This window comes from Rhinolophus sinicus, chromosome 14 (genome assembly GCF_057876585.1).
Source record: "Rhinolophus sinicus isolate RSI-liver-muscle chromosome 14, RSI-T2T, whole genome shotgun sequence".
Taxonomy (NCBI): domain Eukaryota; kingdom Metazoa; phylum Chordata; class Mammalia; order Chiroptera; family Rhinolophidae; genus Rhinolophus; species Rhinolophus sinicus.
The window spans coordinates 106,183,281-106,206,034 of record NC_142514.1 but is presented as its reverse complement, the minus strand read 5'-3'; the positions used below and the strand labels follow the sequence as shown (position 1 = coordinate 106,206,034).

Sequence of the window (22,754 nt, the reverse complement as noted above, 5' to 3'; positions counted from 1 at the left end):
AGCTGCAGCAGGAGTTTGCCCTGCTACACCTGCCCACTTCCCCTGGCCCATCACTCCTGAAGCCCACACAGCTCACTCAATCCCCAAACTGGAAAACAGAGAGCAAAATCAGTTCTCAGATAAATAGCAAGATGGCCTCTCACCACCAATCATTTGGGGCTGACCCAAGGAGGATCAGGGAAGAAGAGAATCTGGGGAATATAGGAAGATTATCCCTTCACTGCCCCCGCCCTCTCATCCCCCTATGGGTCAGTCTGCCCTACTGGGTTGCTGCTGGGCGTCAGGCCTCTGCAATGGGTCTTCTGGCTCTGCTCTGAAGATCCTGGGTCCTGGGTCCTCCTCTGCATACTGCGCCTCCATGGGGGCTTGGCCATCCAGCATCAGACTCTGGGGAAATAGTTGACAATCACTCAAGATCCCCACACCAAGGAGAGAAGCCACAGCCCACTACAAGCCCTCACTCTCTAACCTCAGCCATGCTCTCATGGCCATTTACAAGACTTTTTTCATCTCGGAGTCTCCCTGTGTGTTCCCATAGATGCCCCTCCAGGTCATCTCTGCTCTCCTGAAGCACCTAACCCCACCCACCTTACTCTCACACTGCCAGTAAGTGTCAGGCATAGACTTGAACCCAGATTGAGCTGACCCCAAAGTTCACGCTCTTCACCACCCCCAGACATCGCCTCCCACAAGCAGAGGGCATCTGCTGGGTCCCTCAGCCTCCCTCCTCAGGCCTCAAGATCCCCCCCTTCTTTATTGCCTCCTATCTCAGAGAAAGAACTGGCCCTCCATAGTGCACCACCTATCCATTCCTTCAGTAAACAGTATTTAGCCCAAGAGAACAGGCCATGATGGGGGACACTGTAAGGAGTTCGAAATAAACTAACAGGAACCTCTATCACCATTGTGTCAGAGAATTTGATTTTGAGTTCTGAAGATAAGTCACGTAAACAAAGCAGCACATGTTAAGTGAGAGAACAAAAGTTTAGTTAAACTGCCATTGACATTCAGAAGAAGAACAGCTTACTTCTCACTGGGAAGGCCAAAAAAGACCTCCTAGACGAAGTAGCCACTGAGACAGGCCCTCTTTGATGGCTAGGGTTTGATCTGACATATGTGGGCAGTGCATATTGCAGGAAAAGAGGATTGAAGAGGCAAAGGTATGGGGGTTATAGTAAGTTATGCATTTGCCTGAAGTCCATGTGCCATGAAGAAAAGTAATGGAAACTATGATCTTGGAAAAAACACTGGACTAGCAGTTCAAAGCTAGGTCTACAGCCTACTATGTGAACTTGACAACTCACCATCTCTCCAAACTTCAATTTTATCATTTATAAAACAGAAGTAATAACCACTGCTTCCCAATAAGTGGTCTCCCTGTTTAAGTGTCTTGTCTCCCTCCATTTATTCTTTATGCCAGAGCAATCTTGCTAAAATGCAAACATGAGCAAGTTCACCTCACCTTTAAAATACCTAATGAATCTTTGTAGCCTTCAGGATAAATCCAAAGATCTTTGGCATGGTTCATAACATCCTCTGTGGTCTCACCCTTCCTCATCTTTCCATCCTTACCTGCTAGCACTAACTTCCTCCACAGTAGGACTCAGGGTCACATTTATACACATGCAAGTTCTCAGCACCTTCACAGCCTCTCATACCACAGAGTATTGCCCCTGTGAGGCTGGACCATGTCACCACCCTCACACCACATAGCTGACTCCTATGACCCTAGAATCAGCTTAGATCAAGGATCCAAGATGGCAGAGTAAATAAACACTATGATTGCCGCCTCATGTGAACACATTAAAATTATAATTAAATTATAAAACAATTAACCTAGAGAACCATCTGAAGTCTAGCTGAATAGAAGTCTTATAACTAAGGACATAAAGAAGAAGCCACGTTGAGACTGGTAGGAGGGGTGGAGAGACTGGCCCCACACCTCTTTGGCAGTTGAGAATCAGGAGAGATATCTCTGCATTAGAAGTTCCCCCTGGAGGAGTAAAGGACCCCACTCCACACCAGGCTCGCTAGCCTGGAATAATGGTGCCAGGAAGAAGAGCCCCCACAGTGGCTGTGAAAAACAGTGGGGATTTCATGGGACAGAAGGCTGTGGGAAAAAAAGCTTAAAGGGCCAAGACACAGACTCCTCTTAAAGTGCCAGCACACAGATTCACTCACTTGCAAGCCTTCTCCCTGGTCTCCGGCAAAGGGACAGTGACATGAAGTGGGTGGTCAGAGAGATACAGGGAGAGACTGAATTGTGTGGCTGCAGGGTAAGGACTGGAGAGACAGGGGCCATTTTCCCTATGAGGAGTCCTCCTCCCATGCAGCTGACAGGCAGGTGCCATCTTTCCTGTGTTGAGCCCTCCCCTGACACCTATGGCCAAATCTGACTCTGAATTGGTCTGGTAAGTTTGCTCACTGAGACCCCGCCTGGCCCAACTCCTGGACCACCCCCGATTCTGTCAGTGGCTGAACCTTACAGGAGCCAGCAGGTTGCAACAGGACTTGGGGTGCCCTGGGCATTTTACGAAACTACCCCAGAGCTGGTACTAGTGCAGCAGTCCTTGGTTCATACCTCAGTTCATGGCCTCTCCCATGTGCCCCCAGATCCAGCAGAGGCAACAACCAACCACAGATCGCTTTGTAGCTCCTATCAGGTAGTCCCTGCCCTGCCACAGGCAGTAGCTGACCAGGGCCTCTACCAGAGCCCTTTCCAAGAGACCCCAGGACCAATATACCTGGGGGTCAGCTTCAGACCACAGCAGAGCACCACTCAATTAGCTCCACAAGTGACACACTAAAAGGGTAGTCTCAGCAAGCACCAGAGCCCACTGGAGTGAATCCTGCTCTGTGAGGTAAGCCACCTCACACACACACACACACACACACACACACACACACACACACAGCAACCCATAAGATATGGACATGGTCAAACACCATCGCCAGTAAGCCTGAGAGTCAATCCCACCCACAGCAATCAAGTGTCAAGTATAACAGGAGGGCACACACAACCCACACAAGGGACATTCCTGGAAATCCCAGCACAGGTGACCAGGGAGACTGTGCCACTGGGCCCCACAAGGCACCTACTACAGAAGGCCACCTGGCTAAGACTGAGAGAACATAGCAGATCTCCTAATACATAGAAACAAACATAGAGCAACAGCCAGAATGAGGAAACAAAGAAATACTTCTCAAATGAAAGAACAAGAGAAAACTACAGAAGAAGAACTGAATGAAATGGAGGCAAGTAACCTACCAGATACAGAGTTCAAAAGAATGGTTATAAGGATGTTCAAGGAACTTAGTGAGAACTTCAACAAAGAGATAGGAAGCATAAAAACAATACAGAACCCATAAAAAATAACCAGTCAGAAGTAATGAACACAATAACTGAAATGAAGAAAATATCACCAGCAGACTAAATAAAGCAAAGGATTGAGTCAGCAAGTTGGAAGACAGCATAGCAGAACACACCTAATCAGAACAACAAGAAGAAAAAAAGAACAAAAAACAAAAAACAAAAAAAATGAGAACAGTTTAAGAGACCACTGGGACAACATCAAGAGTAACAACATTCACATCATAGGGGTACCAAAAGGATAGGAGAGAAAGCAAGGGATTGAGAACCTAGCTGAAGAAATAATGACTGAAAACTTTCCTAACCGGGAAAGAAAATAAACATACAAGCCCAGGAAGTGAAGAGTCCCAAACAAGATGAACTCAAACAGGCCCACACCAAGACACATTATTATTAAAATCCCAAAGGTTAAAGACAAAGAGAGAACCCTAAAAACAACAAAAGAAAAAACTACTTAAAGGGGAACTCACATAAGATTGCCAGCTGATCTGTCAACAGAAACATTGTAGGCAAGAATGGATTGGCAGGAAATATGCAAAGTGATGAAAAGCAAGGACTTACAACCAAGACTACTGTAAATGGTAACCAAGGCTATCATCTGAAAAATCAAAGGACAGATAAAGAGCTTCCCAGACAAGAAGAAGCTAAAGGAGTTTATCATCACCAAACCAGTATTATAAGGAATGTTAGAGGGAGAAGAAGAAGGAGAAGGAGAAGAAGGAGAAGGAGGAGGAGGAGGAGGAGGAGGAAGAGGAGGAGAAGGAGAAGAAGGACCAATTATATGAATAATAAAATGGCAATAAGCACATATTTATCAACAATTACTTTCAATGAAAATGGATTAAATGCTCCAATCAAAAGATAGGGGGTCTGAATGGATAAGAAAACAAGACCCTTACATATGCTGCCTACAAGAGACTCACTTCAGATTGAAAGACACACAGAATGAAAGTAAAGGGATGTAATAAGATAGTTCATAAAAATGGAAACAAACAAAAAAAAAAAAAAAAAAAGAAGCTCGGGTAGCAATACTTATACCAGACAAAATAGACTTTTAAATAAAGGCTATAACAAAAGGCAATGAAGGACCCAGTAATCCCATTTCTGGGCATTTATCAGAAGAAACCAAAACACTACTTCGAGGGTACATGTGCCTCCATATGTTCATTGCGGCAGTGTTTACAATGGCCAAGATGTGGAGGCAGCCTGGGTGTCCATCACTGGAAGAATGGATAAAGAGGAGGTGATACATATATATAATGGAATATTGCTCGGCCGTGGAAGGGAATGGGTCTTGCCATCTGCAGCAGCATGGATGGACCTGCAGGGTATTGTGCTGATGGAGTATATCAGACAGAGAAAGACTAATGCAATTGGATTTCACTTATATGTGGAATCTAAAGAACAAAATTAACAAACAAAAACAGAAACAAAGTCATAGATACTGAGAACATTTTGATGGTTGCCAGATGGGAGTGAGGTTGGGGGGCAGATGAAAAGAAGGATGGATATAAGAAGTATAAATTGGTTATTGCAAAGTAGTCATGGGGATGTAGGGTATAGCATAAGGACTATAGCAAATAATATGGTAAAAACTATATATGGTGCCTGATTGGTACTAGAATTATCAAGGTGATAGATAGGAGGGAGTTTGGAGGGCAGGTTGAAAAAGGTGATGGGATTAAGAAATTGGTCATTATAAGATAGTCAAGGGGATGTAAAATAAAGTATAGGGAATATGGTCAATAATATGGCAATAACTATTATAGTGACAGGTGAGTGCTAGACTAGTCAGGGGGATAATTTCTTAAATTATATAAATGTAAGAAATATATATATATATATATATATAACCAATATGCTGTACACCTGAAATTAATATAAAATAATAATAAAAGAGGGAAAAAAACGAATCAGTTTAGATGTCACTCTTCCAAGAAGCTTTCTTCAACCCATAAGTACACCTGTTGTGGCCCTTTATTATGCTTGTTTACTTCTCTCTCTTTCCTTTCTCACTGGTCCAGGCATCCCAGGGCCTAGCTCAAGGCCTAGCACAAAGTGGGAATTCAGTAAATGTACATAGGAAGGAAGGAAGGGAGGGAGGGAGGGAGGGAGGGAGGGAGGGAGGGAGGGAGGGAGGGAGGGAGGGAGGGAGGGAGGCTAAACAAGATTGTGTGATTAAAAGGATTTAATAAAGTACAATGCAAATATTAGGAATAATAAGAAAAAATATGTTTAAGCTACGGATTCTTTCTTCAAGGAACTTATAATTTTGTAAATTAAACAAAGCACCTTAAAGTTGAAGGAGCTCCCATCTCCCCTCCAGACCACTTTTCTCTGTCAACACAGCTTGATCTAGAGAGAATTCCAGGGCCTGCCCAGCATTTCCTCTTGTCTCAGTATCAAAGGAGCTTGAGTTTCTTTCAGTTCAGCCTCTGGACAAATTGGCCTCACCTCAGGTGCCACCACATCTCAATCCCCACTTGTTGAAGCTCATATGGTACCCCAGAAAATGGTCTTTATTGGTAACAGAATTCTTGGTCCTCCTTTTGAGTAGGAGTTCAGTGTAATGATGATTTGCAAAGCCCTTGATTAGGTAAAAGGGGGAAAGAGAGGAGAATAAAAGTCAGCCCCTGAGGAAAACAAAACCAGGGGGTTGGCCACGCAGGGGTCCCTCTAGGATCTAGCCACTGCACCAGACTTGCCTGGGGAGGCTCTTTCCACCAGCCAAGAATCCCAAGCATGGGGCGGGCAGTAGAAAGAGAGAGAGGCTGGATCAGGGATGGTGCAGAGGTATATAGCCTTACCACAGGGGTCGGTGGCACCGATGTAAAGCTTCAGGGTCTGCTAGGAAGGGTTCTGCTCCTGTTCTGGGATCAGCATTGACTAAATAGCCCGGGCAGCTCTGCTGGAGGTTGAGGTCTCCCTAGTTCACACATGGCCCCTCCCTTCATTCCCCTCCACACACGCACACAGACACATGCAAGAGAGACAATGAACTGTGCTCAGAAACCATGAATAGACCCCTTGTTGCAGGAAAGGGGGCCAGGAGCTGGGCTGGACTGGGCAACATCAGCCCCTCCTATCTCCTAACTAGAAGCTTAGAAACAGAAAAAGGTTACAGGGAGGATGGGAGGCCAGCTACTGTTGCTTAGCAACCACGTCCCTTGTGCCAAAAAGTGTGCCCCATGCATGCTAGCACAATTCCCTCTTCCTGCTGACAGGGCTGTATTGAAGAGACTGATATTAGCATTTGTTGAAATGTTTCTGAGCCCTCTGGATTATATCTTGCCTCTGTGTAAGTTAGCTTTCCCAGCAGTCTGGGGTTGTCACCATGTTGGAATTGCGATGATGATAAGTGATCTTTGTCACTTATCTCCTCAGGGCTACACCTGTCACCCCAATGCCAGGGAAATAGGGCCTCTTGGCCCAGCTGCCCTAGGGGCTAGTTACTATAGGAGCCCTTAGTGTTATGTTGTTTCAAAGCCCAAGGTGGCTCAGCTGAGCCCATGATGGGCTGAACACACCTGGGAGCCATATCTCTTTAGCCAAGGAGGCAGAACAGGTCCCAGGGAAGGGAAAGGCTGGTGTGGCTCCTCCTCTAAATGTTTCTCATAGATCCCTCAGATGGGACAGTTAAGAATATGGGCTTTGGAGGTGGCCTTTGGACAGGAGTCCACCGTCCTCCCAGAATACTGGCATTCTGCATAAAGCTGCTTTTCTTTCCACCAAAAAAAAAAAAAAAAGAAAAAGAAAAAAAAGAACGTGGGCTTTGGAATCAGGCCTTCATTCAATCCCAGTTCTGTCACTTCCCTTATTCAGCCTCACCTGTAAAGTTTGAGTAATAGTATCTACCTCGTTGGGTTGATGTTGGAATTAAATGAGATATTGAATGTAAAGCTCTTAGTCATGGTGTGATCACTTCATAAGGCATATAAATATCTAATCATTATGTTGTATGCCTGAAACTAATATAATATTGTATGTCAACTGTAATTGGAAAATAAATAATTTATTTTTAAAATAAATTGTTTAATGCAAGATACTTAAAAATAAATAAAGCTCTCACTCTGGTATCTAGCACAGATTCTATTCAGTAAATATTAGCTGCTATTATTATTATTATCATTCACCCATATATGCTTTATTTTTACTTTCTGCTCCCTATTTTCCTCATAAGCTCAGTGTGTCAATTCTGAACTTATGGTCATCACACAGAGCTTTCCACAGAATACAATGAAGAGACAGAGGTTGGCTATCATAGAAGCCAGAGGAGAGAAACAGTGGCTGGAGCTGAGAAACCCTAGACTATGCTATGAGGTCTCCTAGGACAATACTCTACAGCCTACAAATCCGAAACTTACTGTGTGTCAAGAACTAGCCTGGACATGGGGAATGAATAAGTCACAGGCTAGTCACTTGCAGGCTGGGAGGAGACACAAGAACAGATATAAATAATTGTTCTTTTTGAAAAGTGAAATAACAGAGGCACAAACACAGAGGTATAGGAGAATAAAGAAAGAGCTGACTCCTTTGCCCAGATGACCCAGAGAACACTTCACTATGGAGGAGACATTTGATAACTTTTGAGAACAAGAAGGCAACCACATAGAAGGGCTCTTCAAATATATTAGAGATGATGTCAGTGAAAATGGCGGAGTAAAGACCTCCAAAAATTCTCTCCTCCATAAAAGCAGTGAAGAAAATGACAAAAAAAAAAAAAAAAAAAAAAAAAAAAAAAGTCAGAATCAACTTTTTTAGAACTTGGAAAATTAATCAAAGGCTGACAGTAATATGGGAAGTGTTTATTCAAGAAAATGACAGACCACAGCTAGTATCATACTCAACAGTGAAAAGCTAAAATCTTTTCCACTGAGATTAGGAACAAGACAAGGGTGTCCACCTTCACCACTTTTATTCAACATAGTATTGGAAGTCCTAACCATAGCAGTTGGGCAAGAAAAATAAATAAAAGGCATACAAATTGGAAAGGAAGAAATAAAACTGTCACTATTTGCAGATGACATGATACTACATATAGAAACCCCTAAAGACTACACACACACACACACACACACACACAAACTGTTAAAACTAATAAACAAATTCAGTGAAGTTTCAGGATACATAATCAATATACAAAAATCTGTTGTACTTCTATACACTAACAACAAAGTATCAGAAAGAGAAATTAAGAAAACCATCCCATTTACAATTGCATCAAAAAAAAATAAAATAACTAGGAATAAATTTAACCAAGAAGGTAAAAGTCCTGCACACTGATGAAAGAATTGAAGAGACACAAGTAATATTTCTGTGCTCATGGATTGGAAGAATTAATGTTGTTAAAATGTCCATTTCAGCCAAAGCAATCTCCAGAGTCAGTGTAATCCCTATCAAAATTCCAATGGCATTTTTCACAGAAATAGAATGAGACAATCTTAACATTTGTGTGGAATCACAAAATAACCCAAATAGCCAAAGCAATCTTGAGTAAGAAGAACAAAGCTGAAGTATCACACTCCCTGACTTCAAACTATATTACAAAGCTATAGTAATCAAAACAGTATGATATTGGAATTTTAAAAAATACACTTAGATCCATGAAATAGAATAGAGAGCCCAGAAATAAACCCATGGCCAATTAATTTATGACAAAGGAGCCAAGAATGTGCAATGAGGAAAGTATAGTCTCTTCAATACATGGTATTATGAAAATTGGACAGCCACATGCAAAAGAATAAAACTGGACCCCTATTTTACACCATACACAAAAAGCAACTCAAAATGGATTAAAAACTTACATTTAAGACCTGAAACTGCAGAACTCCTAGAAGAAAACATAGGAAGTAAGCATCTTGACATCAGTCTTGACAATGATTTCTTGGATTTAACACTACAAGCAAAAGCAACAAAAGCAAAAATAAACAAGTGGGACTACATCAAACTAAAAAGCTTCTGCACAACAAAGGAAACTGTCAACAAGATGAAAAGGGAGAAAATATTTGCAAATCATATATCTGATAAGGGGTTAATACACAAACTATGTATACAACCTCATACAATCAATAGCAAAAAAAATCCAATTAAAAATGGGCAGAAGATCTGAACAGATATTTTTCTGAAGAAGACATATAGATAGCCAACATGTACGTGAAAAGGTGCTCAACATCACTGATCATCAGGGAAACGCAAATCAATACCACATTGAGATATCACCTCACACCTGTTAGAATGGCGATCATCATAAATACAAGAGATGATAAATGTTGGCAAGAATGTGGAGTAAAGAAAACTCTTGAGCACTGTTGGTGGGAATGTAAAGTGGTACAGCCACTGTGAGAAACAGTATAGAGGTGCCTCAAATACTTAAAAGTAAAACTACCTTATGATCCAGCAATCTCACTTCTGGGTACATATTCAAAGAAAACAGGGTATGGAAGAGATATCTACACTGCCACGTTCATTGCAGCATCATTCACAATAGCCAAGACATGGAAACAACTTAAGTGTTCATCACTGGATGAATGGATAATGAAGATGTGATACACACACACACACACACACACACACACACACACACACACACACAAATCTTATTCAGCCATGAGAAAGAAAAAAATGCTTTCATTTGTGACAACATGAATGGAACTTGAAGGCATTATGCTAAAGGACATAAGCCAGAGAAAGAAAGACTAATATGCATTGTATCACTTATATGTGGGATCTAAATAAAAAGTCAAACTCATAGAAACAGGGGCTGGGGGAATTAGAAAGAGGTTGGTAAAAGGGTACAAACTTTCTGTCATAAGATGAATAAGGTCTGAGCATTTTATTCCTCTTATAACTCATGTAAGTTATCACACAATGACTATAGTTTATAACACTGTAATGTGTAATTGAAATTTGGTAAGAGAATAGGACTTAAATGTTCTCATAAAAAAAAGATATTATATGTGAGGTGGTCAGGGGAGGAATTCTTTCATAATACATGCAGATATCAAATCATCATAGTGTGCACTTGAAATATTTTAAAATTTTGTTTGTCAATTATGCCTTAATAAAGCTGATTTTTTAAAAACTGGATTCTAAATTAAACTGATGTCGGCCTCTTTCTGGCCATCCTTCTCTGCCTGACTATCTAAGAAGTCTCTCCTCTTTCTCTCTGCTACTCCTTCCATCCGAGAAAAGCTATTCTGGGTTGTCCTGGCCATTTCCTCGGTTTGTACAGAATACTCACCTCTAGCCTGAGGCAACGGGAGCTGAGGGTGCAAAATTTAAGGAGACAGTCACTAGCAAGTGAAGGGTCGGTCCTTCAATACCCTAAAAGTGATGCCTTCTTAGATTTTGCGCCCTTCCCTTCCCATCTGCCAGTGCCCTGTCTGAAACCAACTGAAATCCTAAACCCTCTGAATGGGGACCCTGAGGTCTGTATGTTTACCCTGGTGATTCAGATGTAGCCTGGCTCTGCTCCCTGCCCCATCCCCACTGACCACTCCCTGAATCTCCAGGACCATTCCCTGGATGAGCCTTGACTCATGAGCCTTGAAATTCTTGTTTTGTCTCCTTGCTCAGTCACTACTCCCAAAGCAAGGGCCTTTCTCAACTGTCCTTCGGATGGATCCTGGCACCTTTGGACAGATGACACTGTTGTCTTTCTCCTCGACCCAAATGGAAATACTCAAGTTCAAGTTACAGAAAATTCTCAAAGTTATAAATTGTGTTGAAAGAACCATTGAATCTACCACCTCTCCTCTGAGAAGAGATAACGAGGCCCTGAAAGGTGAATATGCCACAGGACATTGCCCAGTGTCTCCTGACATTTGGCTCACTCCTACCACACGTGCCTCACGTCATGCATTCACAGAACAGGCAGGCTCAGAGAGAAGAACCTCCCCCTGTGGAGCACAGCTCCGGCCAGTGCCCACAGAGTGCCATCCTGCTCATGATCTTCCCTTCCAGTTTGCCAGTGGGTGACAGCTTCAGCCCCTGTTTATGGATGTAGCATGCCCAGGATCTTCTCTTACTGGCTGCCTGCCCTATGGACTTCAGACTGCTTAGACAGTCCCTGAAATGACTCTCTCTTTATCTCCCGGAGAGGAAAGCTTGGTGATCCAGATGGAGGTGACGAACTATGCATCGGGTGAGATGCAAGATCAGGATTCTGGACAACGCCACACCATTCTCAACGCGTTCCCTTCTTTGGCTTTATGTCTATCCACAACGTGTCCCTCATTCTCATCTAGTCTCTATCTGTAGCACCATCCACCTGCGTCTACAAAATCCCCAGGTTCCCTCAAACAACCCACCCCCTCCCAGTTCAGTTTGAATCACCCCATTGGAGTTAGTTCAAGCTGCCAGACCCTCTACTGCCAACCCACAGCCTAACGGGGCCCAACTACATACCTCTTTCCATCCAGTCATCTGAAAAGTGGGTTTTCCTCAATTAAAAAAAACACAATGATTCTTAAGTCTAATAAGAGAGAAGCTTTAATGAGTGAAAACTGGGGAAATGCTAGATCCAGCTAACTTATTGCAGACCATCACTGTGTATCAACAAGAAGTGAAGAAAACCCAGTGCCTGGTGCCATTTTGCTTGCTTTAAACACAAAGAAATGGATAAAAGTGTATTTAGGAGGAAAATTTAAAAGGTGTGGTGTCATATGGTAACCAGCTGCTTATTCATTAGCATATTGCCTTCTGAGCACTCTCTTTTGTCTTTTTGTTCTGACCAAGTCCAGAATAGGAGACATCTAAGCAGGTGTGGAGGGCAGCCTCCCCAGAAGGGTCCTGAGGGCCTGGAGGTGGTTCCCACGCAGTCTTCTCCCCTCACTCCTACTTCTTCTCCCCACCAAGACCCCTCTAGCAAGAAGTTTGACCTTTTCTTGGCAAACAGAAATCGTGACTATTTTGGAGACATGTTTGCTCCCAACTGCTCATCTGCCAACCAGTCTCTAATTTACCTCCTCTTCCGACCCCACAGCCACTCCACCACTCTAACCCAGAATTACTGCCACAGCTGCCCAATCGATCTGCCTCCAGTCCATTCCATTCTAATCAGATTGTACTTTCATTCCTTTTAAGCAAATCCAGACACTCAACTATCAATATGGAAGGATAAAATAAATATAAAATGGGCCTTTCTCTTTTCTGCTGCCAAAGGAACATATCCTAGAGTATATTAAAAACCATATATGGCTCCCCATAGCTCCCACAATAAAAGCATTCATTATTTGCTCATTATTCATTCAATGTTTGTTGGTTCCTACCATATGCCAGGCACTGTTCTAGATTCTGGAGTTACATTAATGAACAAGTTGGGCAGAGCGTCTGCCCTCAAGGAGCTTCGTCAAGCCAATAATTAGAGTGCAGTCTCCGATGGGGGAAGAGCAGTATGTGACGGGAGCATCTAACTTGCATCCAGGGTGTCCTAAATATGGCACAGAAGGTTATTCCCAAGTTTCCCAACATACCTTTCTAACTTCATCTTATTTCCTCTTCTTTAGCTCCCCTCCAATAAGTCAGTCAGCTGGTATTCCTAGAATATCCCCAGAAACTACTGAATCTTTGTTCATGCTATTCCCTGTTCCAAAAATGCCCTTCCCCTTTAACTAATTAATTATTTGAGTCCACCAATCAGCCAATATATATATTTTTTGAGAATGTACTGTGTACCGGGCACTGTGCAGACTGAAGCTACAATGGTGAGCAAACCAGACTAAACTGGGACGGGACATACATGAATCAAAGGACCACGTAAGGGTGCACGTTAATAGCCTTGAAAAAGTGTTATGAGACGAGGTATAAGGTGCTAATGAGAGCATGTAACAGAGATATGACTGAGTCTGAAGACTCAGGGAAGGCTTTTCCAAGGAAGAGATGGTTCAGCTGGGACCTGGGAGGGGCCAGAGCTCTCCAGGCAAAAGCAACAAGGTGGTAGGAGAAAGTGTGGTGCCCCCAAAAGGACTGAAATAAACCAGAGCTAAGAAAACATGATGTGAGCAGAAGCTGGAGCAATGAGTGGGCCAGATTAGGCAGAGCCTTTAGAGCCAATGTCAAGACTGGTCCTTATTCCCACAGCAGTGGCAACTGTTTTAAAAAGCAGCCCAGGGACATAAAAAGCAGCCCAGGGACATTATCAGAATATACTCATAATTTAAGACCCCAGTTAAATGTCCCTCTACCTTCCCCCAAACTCCTGATAGCCCCCGTGTAGGCCCCTTTGGCCCGCTCACGTGGGACATAGTGAGAGCAGGGGCCTGTCCACTTCATCTTTGCAGCTGCGCACAGTGTCTGGCATGTGATAAGTGCTCAGTAAAAGTTTGTTCAAACAATCAACATGTACAGCTGCCAGTCTGTTTTATTTCCTCCCCTCCACCAATCCTCCCAGTCAGGAAAGTTCCACCCCACTGCCTTCATTCAAACTCCCATCATCCCTTGCCTTCTAAAAAATCTCCCTGCCTCCCTTCTCTCCCCCACACAACTCATCCTCCACGTGGCTACCAGGTTGCTGCCTAAAAAAGGCCAGATCAGGTCACTCTCCTCCTTATATTAAACGCCCTTGACTCCCCATTGTCCACGGGATCAAATTCAAATTCTTCACTGCACTTTATGATACAATCTCAGACTAATCTTTTGGCCTCTTGTTTCATTGAATCCTTTTCTTCCCTGTGCCCTACATGCCAACTACAATCAAAGCCCCAGACTCTCCCTCAAGTAGAGACCACGCCTACACCCATGCCTTTGCTGAGGCTGTGGTCTCAGCCTACATCGTCCTTTCCTCACATTTTCCTAATTAGAAAACGACTGGTGCTTCAGGATACAGTTCAACTACCAACCCATCGCAAAACTTCTCTAATTCCCCAAATCCAGAATGAGTGGCTCCTTTCGGAACGTCATTCCTAGCACCTTGCCCAGCAACCAGCCCATCACAGTCCTCAAAACAGTGAATAAATAAATAAATAAAAATAGCCCCATTCTGTCCCTGCACTGCACTCTCCCGGCATCAGCCAGTGGGGCCGCCAGAAAGAGTGGGAGGGACAGAGAAGCAGCTGTCCCCTCCCCACGCAGGAGCCAGGAGGAAAGGGAAACAAGGCCTCCCTTGTTCAACTCTTCAGACAAAAAAACGACCGAAGTTGTATTCTAGGAAATGATTTCTAAGCTTACAAAGAACCATCCATTGTTTCTGAATGATTTGTCAAGCTCAGAGATAAAATATGAAGTTTATAATTTACACACTATAAATAAAAATGACTCCCAAATTGCTCATTTTGTTAAACAACCCCTTTCTTTTTTTTTTACTTTGTTTAAAAGCCATTTACTTTGGGAGCTTTTCAAATTTATATCTAAAGACTGAAACTTATGAAATAGCCGAATGTGGACTCGGAGGAAAATTCCCCACGTGGTGAGTCACTATTCGACACAAAGGACATTTTTCATCTGCTTTAATTAAGATGCAAAGGAGCGGCCAAATATATCAATCATGTGGTGGATTAAAAATAATGTCCTAAACATCTGCTCCAGGTCAGCAGTAGCTGTCTAACACTGTAAATCAATGTTTAACGACGGACATGACTGTAAAACCTTTGTAACTCAGAGAGAACAAGTCACTCTCTCCATGTGCAACCTTCTTTGATACCCACTTTGTCACCCATTGGTATTTTCTTTCTTCTCCTAGACTGGCTTTAATCAATCACCCGCAGCCCATTAATGCCCAATTACATACAGTGCAGGGTGGAGCATGTACAACGTTCTCTGCTGTCTTGGAATTCACAGTCCAACTCAGACACACACGGAGAGCATAGACAGACAAGTGACCCCAGTGATATGACATACGGTAAATACAGCATAAGCAGTTTTCCTTGTTTTCATATCAGCTAGTGTGGAGATAGCTCCTTGGACGTTTATTCTGTCTTCAAGACCAGTAAGGGAGGGATTTCTATCTCCAATTGATTAGTGACCACACTGAGAGCAGAGGAGCTAAAGGGTTTGCCCAAGTTCATAACGGTGGCCCAAGGGACAGGGGGAAAAAAAAAAAAGCTGGGTTTTCTGACTTTAAATCCAGAGCTGTCTTCCCATCTCCGGGTCTGTGTCCCACAGACCTGGGGAGACCAACGAAGGCTTACAAGCTCAGTACCCCGTGGAGTGAGAGGCAGGCCTAGGACCGAGGTTGAGGTGGGCGAGACCCAGAGGTTTGAGGAAACATGGCAGTTTGGATGGGTGGGTGGAAGCAGCGGGAAGACAAATCCAGGATCAGGATATGAAGGTTTTGTCATGAAGGAGATTTTCAGGAAGGCGATTTTAAATTATGGGAGAGAACTGACTAAATATGTGGCAAGATGAGGAAAGAGGGGAATGAAACTGCAGAGCCTTGAGTTTTATTCTGGTTCCCACTAAATTTTAAACCACACATCCAGAGTAGAAAATCCCAAATGCCACTTCCACTGCCCTGGCTTTTCCTGCCAGAGCAGCAGCAAAGTTCCCAGGGCCTGGGCGACATCAGGGGTGCCTGGAATCAATCAGAGGAGTGAGGTCCGCCAGTCTCCTCTCCCTTCTCTTCTCTGCCAGTCTGCGAACCAGAGCTACGGGGCAGCTGCCGCAGTGACTTGGCTAATTAAATTAGAGCCCACTGAGTGCTTTACTGACCTGCAGCTCAGTCCAGTGAGCAGGCCCACTCGGAAGGTAACTATGCTCATGGCTGTCAGTTAACAGATTAAATCAAGTGGACAAAGACAATAAGGGGCAATAGAAAAAGTCCTGTTACAGTAAACAAAGGGTCTAAAGCTCAGCTGCTAGTGTGTGATCTGTGGGAGAGCTGTCTGATATTGTGGGTTGAATTGTGCCCCCCCCCACCGCCACCACACCCACACACAAAAAATAATAATAATAATAATTCGTTTGTTGAAATCCTGACTCCGGTACCTCAGAATGTGACCTTGTTTGGATATAGGTCATTACAGAGGTAATCAAGTTAAAAGAAGGTTATTAGCATGGGCCCCAATCCAATACGATGGGTGTCCCTTAAAAAGGGGGAACTTGGACAGAGCACACACACAGAGAAGATGATACAAAGAACACAGAGAGAAGATGGTCATCTATAAGCCAAGAAGAGAGGCCTAAAACAAATTATTCCCTCACAGTGAGACAGGTTAGTCAGCATATGTTAGGCAGACAAGAGTCCCTGGTGGAATAAACAAAGACGGCCATATCCTGAAACTTCAGGTTCTGAGATAACTCCTTCACTCCAGGACAAAATGTAACAGTGCCTTGAGGTTAATAAATTATCCCATAAATCCCTTTTGGACAGACAAACAGAGCAGATCTGATAGATAGAAATGGGTTATTTTGCTAATCCCTCAGGATGGGCAAAGAGAAAAACCTGATAGATGAATTCCATTAAAAGGCACCAGCTCCCCTTCCCCAAATAGGCAAGGGAAGGTGTAAAAGTAAGAGCTTTTGCCTCAGTCAGGGGGCACCCCATTCGGGATCCCCTCCTGCTCAGGAGCTCTGACCCTTTGCTTTCAATGAACTATCCTCTTTCACAACTCCTTGCGTCTCCCTGGTCCGTGCTTCCATTCTTCGGTCTCACGAGACACGATCCTGGCACTCACTCAAAAATCTCTTACATCAACAGCCCTCAGAAGGTACCAATCTGCCAACACTTTGATTTTGCATTTCTAGCCTCCAGAATTGTGAGATGAAACATCTGTTGTTTAAACCACACAGTATCTGGTGCGTGGTTACAGTAGCCCGGGCCAACCAATACATCTGGAGACATGAGAAGCAGGAAGACCCCTGGAATCAAACAAACTTGGGTTGGATCCGACTTTGTCAAGACACGTAAGCTATCTATGCCTTGATTGCTCATCTGTAAAATAGAGACAATAATATCTTCCTCAAAGGAATGTTCCTACGGTTAATGTGAAAACATGCAGCTTTGGCTTATACAGATCCAGGTTGCACATGGTCCCTCAGCAACGAGGCATTGTTGCCAGTATGACTTCTGACCACCTACCGAATATTGATGATAATGAGTGCACGTCATTTTGTAAATTAAGTACAAAATGAACAGTAGCCTGAATACCACCCCCTCTAGGGATTCTGTGAACATTATGATGAATCTGTCCCTTCTCACTTCTTTCTGCCCCATTGAATTTCTCACACACTTGCTCATTCTGTCTCCCTGACTGGAGACTTCAGCTTTCAGCTCAGAAGTCCCTCTCCTGTTTCTCCTGCCAGACGTAGGCCAGGAGGGGAGAGTTCATTCAACAGCCCCCAGGACCTGCCTCTAACCACTTTGCTCTCATGCTCACTCCTGGAGATAGCCATACAGACTTTGAGAAAAACTGTCTTTTTTGGTGCCTGGTTAAAACAAACAAACAAAAATTGTTACCTACCCCCCCCCCACCTCCACCCAAAAACAATAATCATCACAATAAAATCAAATGGAAATCTACTTCCAGTAACAATAATAATGTCATATAATAAAGTTCTATTTGTCCAGAATTATTGGGAAATTGGCTGTTTCGGTTAACTGCCCATCTGTTTAATCAAAGCTGAAGATTGACTTTCAGAGAATTCAAATGTGAATCAAATATGCTAAACTCCCAGTGCACTGGGATGGTGTGATCGTTACAGGTTCAGAAGCCCTGCAGAATTTGGCTGGGTTTCAGGGACACTATCAGGGCTTCAGTTAGTGCTACAGAGTCCTGAGAACAAGAACTAGAGGTAGTTTGTGCCTCCAGGCAGTATAAATTCTCAACAAACAGACTTTTACACATATACATAAATACAAATATCCACACACAGTTCAGTGAAGCCACGCTCCTGGGACCCAAATCAAATCCTTCCCATGTTAGAGGTCTCATGGGTTTCTCACAAGAACACTCCAGCTCATGCCACAAACGTGGCCCTGTTCTCTTTATTTGGGCCACGTTGCCACACATTGTGTGGGGCTGACCTCCACTCAGCCCATGATTATTTATTAAGCTTACTCTGCCCAGCTCCATATCAACAAAAGCATTAGATACCATCCCTGCCCTCAAAGAATTCCAGCTGAGTTGGAGAACTTCCTGCATAATTAAACTGGATGGTGTGCCCTGCGCTGAGCACTGGAGTTAACATGTCTGTGATCACTACTCTGTGTCAGGCCATGTGCTGTGTGTTTTCCATATTTCATCCTCTCAACAGCCCCATGAGATCGGTTATATTATTATTTCCATTTAATAAATGAAGATTCTGAGTTGAGAATGACTGACTTGTCCAAGGTCACAGAGCTGAGCAAATGCAGGCTGGAGTATGAAACCCAGGTCAGTGTGACGGCACAGCCCACGCAGGCACCTCACCCCTCCAACCCCGCCTCGTCCACCCTTCCACGCATCCAAGTCCAGCCAGACCAGCGGCCACTGCAAAGATCCTCCAAAGGTTCAGAGTAGGTCCCTTCCACTCTTCCTTCCCTTCCCTTTTCATCTCCACAGCTCCTACTAATCCTTCCCAAGATCAAACACCAAAACAGAGAACTGAGACTAGGGGCTTCTTAGAAGCCCCTTTCTTCCACTCCAAAGTAAACTCCAAGAGGAAATATACTTCAGTGCAAATCAAAAAAAGGTGTTTATTGTCTGTGCTTCATGGAATATGAGACACACATATTCTTTAATGAGACCGTGACTTTTTTATAAGAAAGAGTTGTCATATAGATCTGCTTCTCCTCTGACTGAACTACTCTTTCCTTCTTCCTGCTTTTCTGGCAGAAAGTTGTAAAATACAAACAAAACCCAGAGAGTGAAGAGTCTATTGAGTTCTCAGGGATCCCAAGTTAAATTCTCACAGGTTGATAAAGTGAACATTAGACAACCAGGCACTTGGGGTAAAGAGGAACAGAAAAAGAATTAGAAATACTGCCACATGCGTTTACTACAGCATCCCCCAGCCAGGTGCAAGAGGTGGCTGATTATTTTCCTAAAACGAACAAGAAATTGACACAGGAATGTAGGGGATTTCAGCTGTCTATAAGAACTTCAGCTGCTGGAGTTCTCACTCTGCTAAAAAACAGCATGGCCAATGTGCTTTTTAATTGCCTAGATAATAATTGCTTTTCAAAAAGTCAAAGAAGCAAAGAGGGGAACTTTTTATCCAAAACATCAGTTAGAGAACAATTGCAAATTTCAGAATAGGCCAGGAAGAAATGATTTGGCCTAGGCACAGGCCCCAGCTTTCAGAATGCATATTTCAAAGAGCACAGAAAAATGTCAGAAATTGTCTTACAGCCATAGACTTTAAAAGACATCACCCTATGAATAAAAGTGGAGATCGAGGGTGTGGGGACAGAGCCCCAGAAAGTAGTTTACAGGCTCTCGGCCTCACATGGAAGGGTGCTGGCTCGGGTGGTGCATGGCCGTCGGCTGTGGCTGATTGGCCGTCGGCTGTGGCCGGTTAGCCGATTGGCCGCTGGTATAACTGCTGCGACTACGGAGGAGAGCAGAAGAGAGGCGAGGAACAGAGTCGAGGAGAGTGGAGGAGAGTCATTGGTCGGTCGGTTGGCGGAAAGGCGGATGGCAGGTTGCGCGTCCAGTGGGCCCAGCCTCCAGTGAGACCATAGTGGTATGACTCCCCTACCTATGGCTCCGTGGGTGTTCCTTTTTGGCCTCACCACATCCTGCGTTCTTATGTGGGGGGCGGGACCAGAGACCCCGCAGGCTGCCCCGCACGACAAATGGTGGAGCGAGCAGGGTCTCCCGCACGACAGAGGGGCAGTTCAAAACTGAAAATCTGACCATATAATACAACATGATGATATAACAAAATAATCGGTGTGTAGCTGCAAATGGAAACCAGCAATGAGTGCTAGAAAATAACAAAAACAAACAGGTCCTTCATAAGTAAAAATATAAGGACGGCCTGGACATAAAAAAATAGTGTCAGGAAGATCAAAGCCCAGAATATGCTGAAGTTTATGGAAAAGCATTATTTCCAGGGATTTGGGGGTGGGGGTGGGGAGGGAGTATAGTCAGTGAAAGAAGAGTTGGGCTAATACTTAAAGTTGATAATGTGATGTTTAAAAAATGACAGAAAGAAAGCTGAACAACTCAAACACTATTTTGCTTCCATGTTCTGTATCAAGAATTATCTTTAACCTGGAAAGGACTGAACAAACATGGTTGAGAGGAAAATGAAGTCTAAGATAGGTTAGGTGAAAAGGTAGAAACAGAAAACCTAGGTTTCAAAAGAGTTCACAATTATAGACTTAGATGAAGTATATCCCATGGGACTTAAAAATAAAAGAAACTGTAGATATAATCACAAAACCATGTTACATAGTTTTTGAGATGAGCCAGCATCCCAATTTTCAATAAGGGGGTAAAAGATCTACTGCTACTTCAGACCATACAACTGAAGTTAATTTAAGATCCTACAATAGATTATGAAATAGATGGTTGGTGATCAAGAAGTCCTAAATTTTTCAGCTTTAAGCAATAATAGTGTAGACACAGAAATGACAAACTATTAAGACTTTGCATTTAGGAACAGAGCTTATTATTGAAATTAAATGAAATTTATAACAAAATTAATCTGACATATTTAATGTTATGCGTAATTTTTATCATACTGCATGGTAATCAAGCATAAATGGAGCCCTTCATGCAAATGAAAACAATTCATGTTCTTTCAAGGCAGCATTTTAGAAGTCAGAGAATGTGGGAGACAGAAGGCAGCGGGGCGCTCCATACCCCCACACCACTCCACCCAGACAGTCCTTAGGGCAGGGGTGTCTCCTGCCTTAAATCAAGCCAGTCTTAGGACCAAAGAGCTGGGGCTAAGTCACCATGACTACTGGGATTCTCTGTGAAAGGAACCCAGGAGAATCTGGTTCTAAGGGGGCAGAGATCCTCTCTAATGAAACAGTCAGCATGAGGAAAGTCTTTGGGGCCTCTTCTGAGCACCCAGAAACTACGGGATTGAGTTAGATGGAGCAAGTGGCTAGGATGTGGTGGTGTTAGTCAGCTGTCAACTGCACTTGAGATGTGTTATTTAACACCCAGTGTCCAGGGAATGGTATTAGAGTGATTACGGGTGAGCGTGAGTGGAGAACTGAGGTTGAAGAAAAAGGGAGGGAGGCTGGCAGCTAGAGGACAACTCCTGCAGAGGAGAGGGGGGAATGACGGGAGCTGAAAGGATGCAAAGAAAAGGAAGCTTCAAAAGAAACAAAATTCAGACTTTTCATAGGAATGAGCCCTGGGTTTAAAATGATATGCTGTCTGACACTGGCTTCAACGTTCCAGTGTTTGCAGGAAAAAGGAGAGAGGAGAGGCAGAGGTGAAACAAGCCTGGCTATGTAACTGATGAAGATGGGTAGTGGGTACATGAGGGTGCAGCATGCTCTTTAATAGTTTTTGTTTCCTTTTTTTTTTTTTTTAAGCTACTAAGTTTCCCATTGCACTCTAAGTTTAAAACAATATATCCTTGCAATGGCCTACACAATTGTGCCCCCTCCTCTCCTGTTACTCTAGTCTCTTTTCCTCCTACCCTGTTATTCCTTGAGTTCACCAGGCATATCCTGCCACCTTAGAGCTTTGCAAGGGCTGGTCTCTGCTCAGAGTTGTCTGTACCCAACTATCCTATTCAGAATGGCAGCTCACTCCTTTCCCCCATTTCTGGAACTCCAGTAGAAACAAACGTTTATTTTTTCCATAACACTTAAAATCTTTAAGCATACTATCTAATTTACTTATTTTATGTTTATGACCTGTCACCAGAATTTAAATCACAAGAGGGACAGGGGATTTTTGTTTGGGGGCTGGGGGTTATTCAGTGACTGCAGCCATGCCTGGCAGCCGATAAATATAAGTGGAATGAATATAGGAAGATTTTAAATTGCTTATCAGGCTGAGACAAGGGCACGAGCAGGCATCTTGGGCCTTGGTACCAGTGTCTTTTTCAATAGCTGGAGGAGCTAAGACCCATCTACTCCCACCCGACTCTTGCACTACACAAGAAATCTGGGGGAGTTGATTTCTGAGGAGGAGTGAAGAACTTGTACATAGCTCATCAGAATTACTGCCCTCCTCTAAGCACATTTAAAATACTTGATTTTGGAACATCTAAGGCTATCTCCAGTTCTATCATGTGACATCACAAAATTCTTAACCGAACTCATGACAAAGTGAGAAATTTCTATCTAAACCATATAACTGAAAAACTTCTCAAAACTGGGGCTTCACAGCTTTCGGGGAATTTTAAGCTTCAGCAAAATACATTTTTAGGAAAAAGTTATGCATGTCACTAAACAAATGTTCAAAATCAGGTCTATGATTAGGAAGAATGTAGGCATCAAAACCCCAATTTAAAGAGACTACTTTGTGCAAAGACTTCTTGTACCTAAGGCAAT

At 43.4% G+C, this 22,754-nt stretch overlaps 2 protein-coding genes across 4 annotated transcripts in view; both read right to left on the bottom strand.

The window, feature by feature from the left end:
* The window catches only part of TMPRSS5 (transmembrane serine protease 5), a 35,955-nt gene that overhangs the window by 10,712 nt on the left and 2,489 nt on the right, over positions 1–22,754 (bottom strand). For all 3 annotated transcript variants that reach the window (XM_088791448.1, XM_088791449.1, XM_088791450.1), the window contains exon 2: positions 264–387. In XM_088791448.1, coding sequence (XP_088647574.1) covers positions 264–387 — 124 coding nt within the window. The remainder of the gene's footprint in view (positions 1–263; positions 388–22,754) is intronic.
* Positions 248–22,754, bottom strand: part of ZW10 (zw10 kinetochore protein) — a 62,970-nt gene continuing 40,463 nt past the window's right edge. The window contains exons 16-17 of the mRNA XM_088791447.1: positions 9,175–9,266; positions 248–387 (exon numbers count right to left, since the gene is read on the bottom strand). Of these exons, the coding sequence (XP_088647573.1) occupies positions 386–387; positions 9,175–9,266 (94 nt within the window). The 3' untranslated portion in view covers positions 248–385. The remainder of the gene's footprint in view (positions 388–9,174; positions 9,267–22,754) is intronic.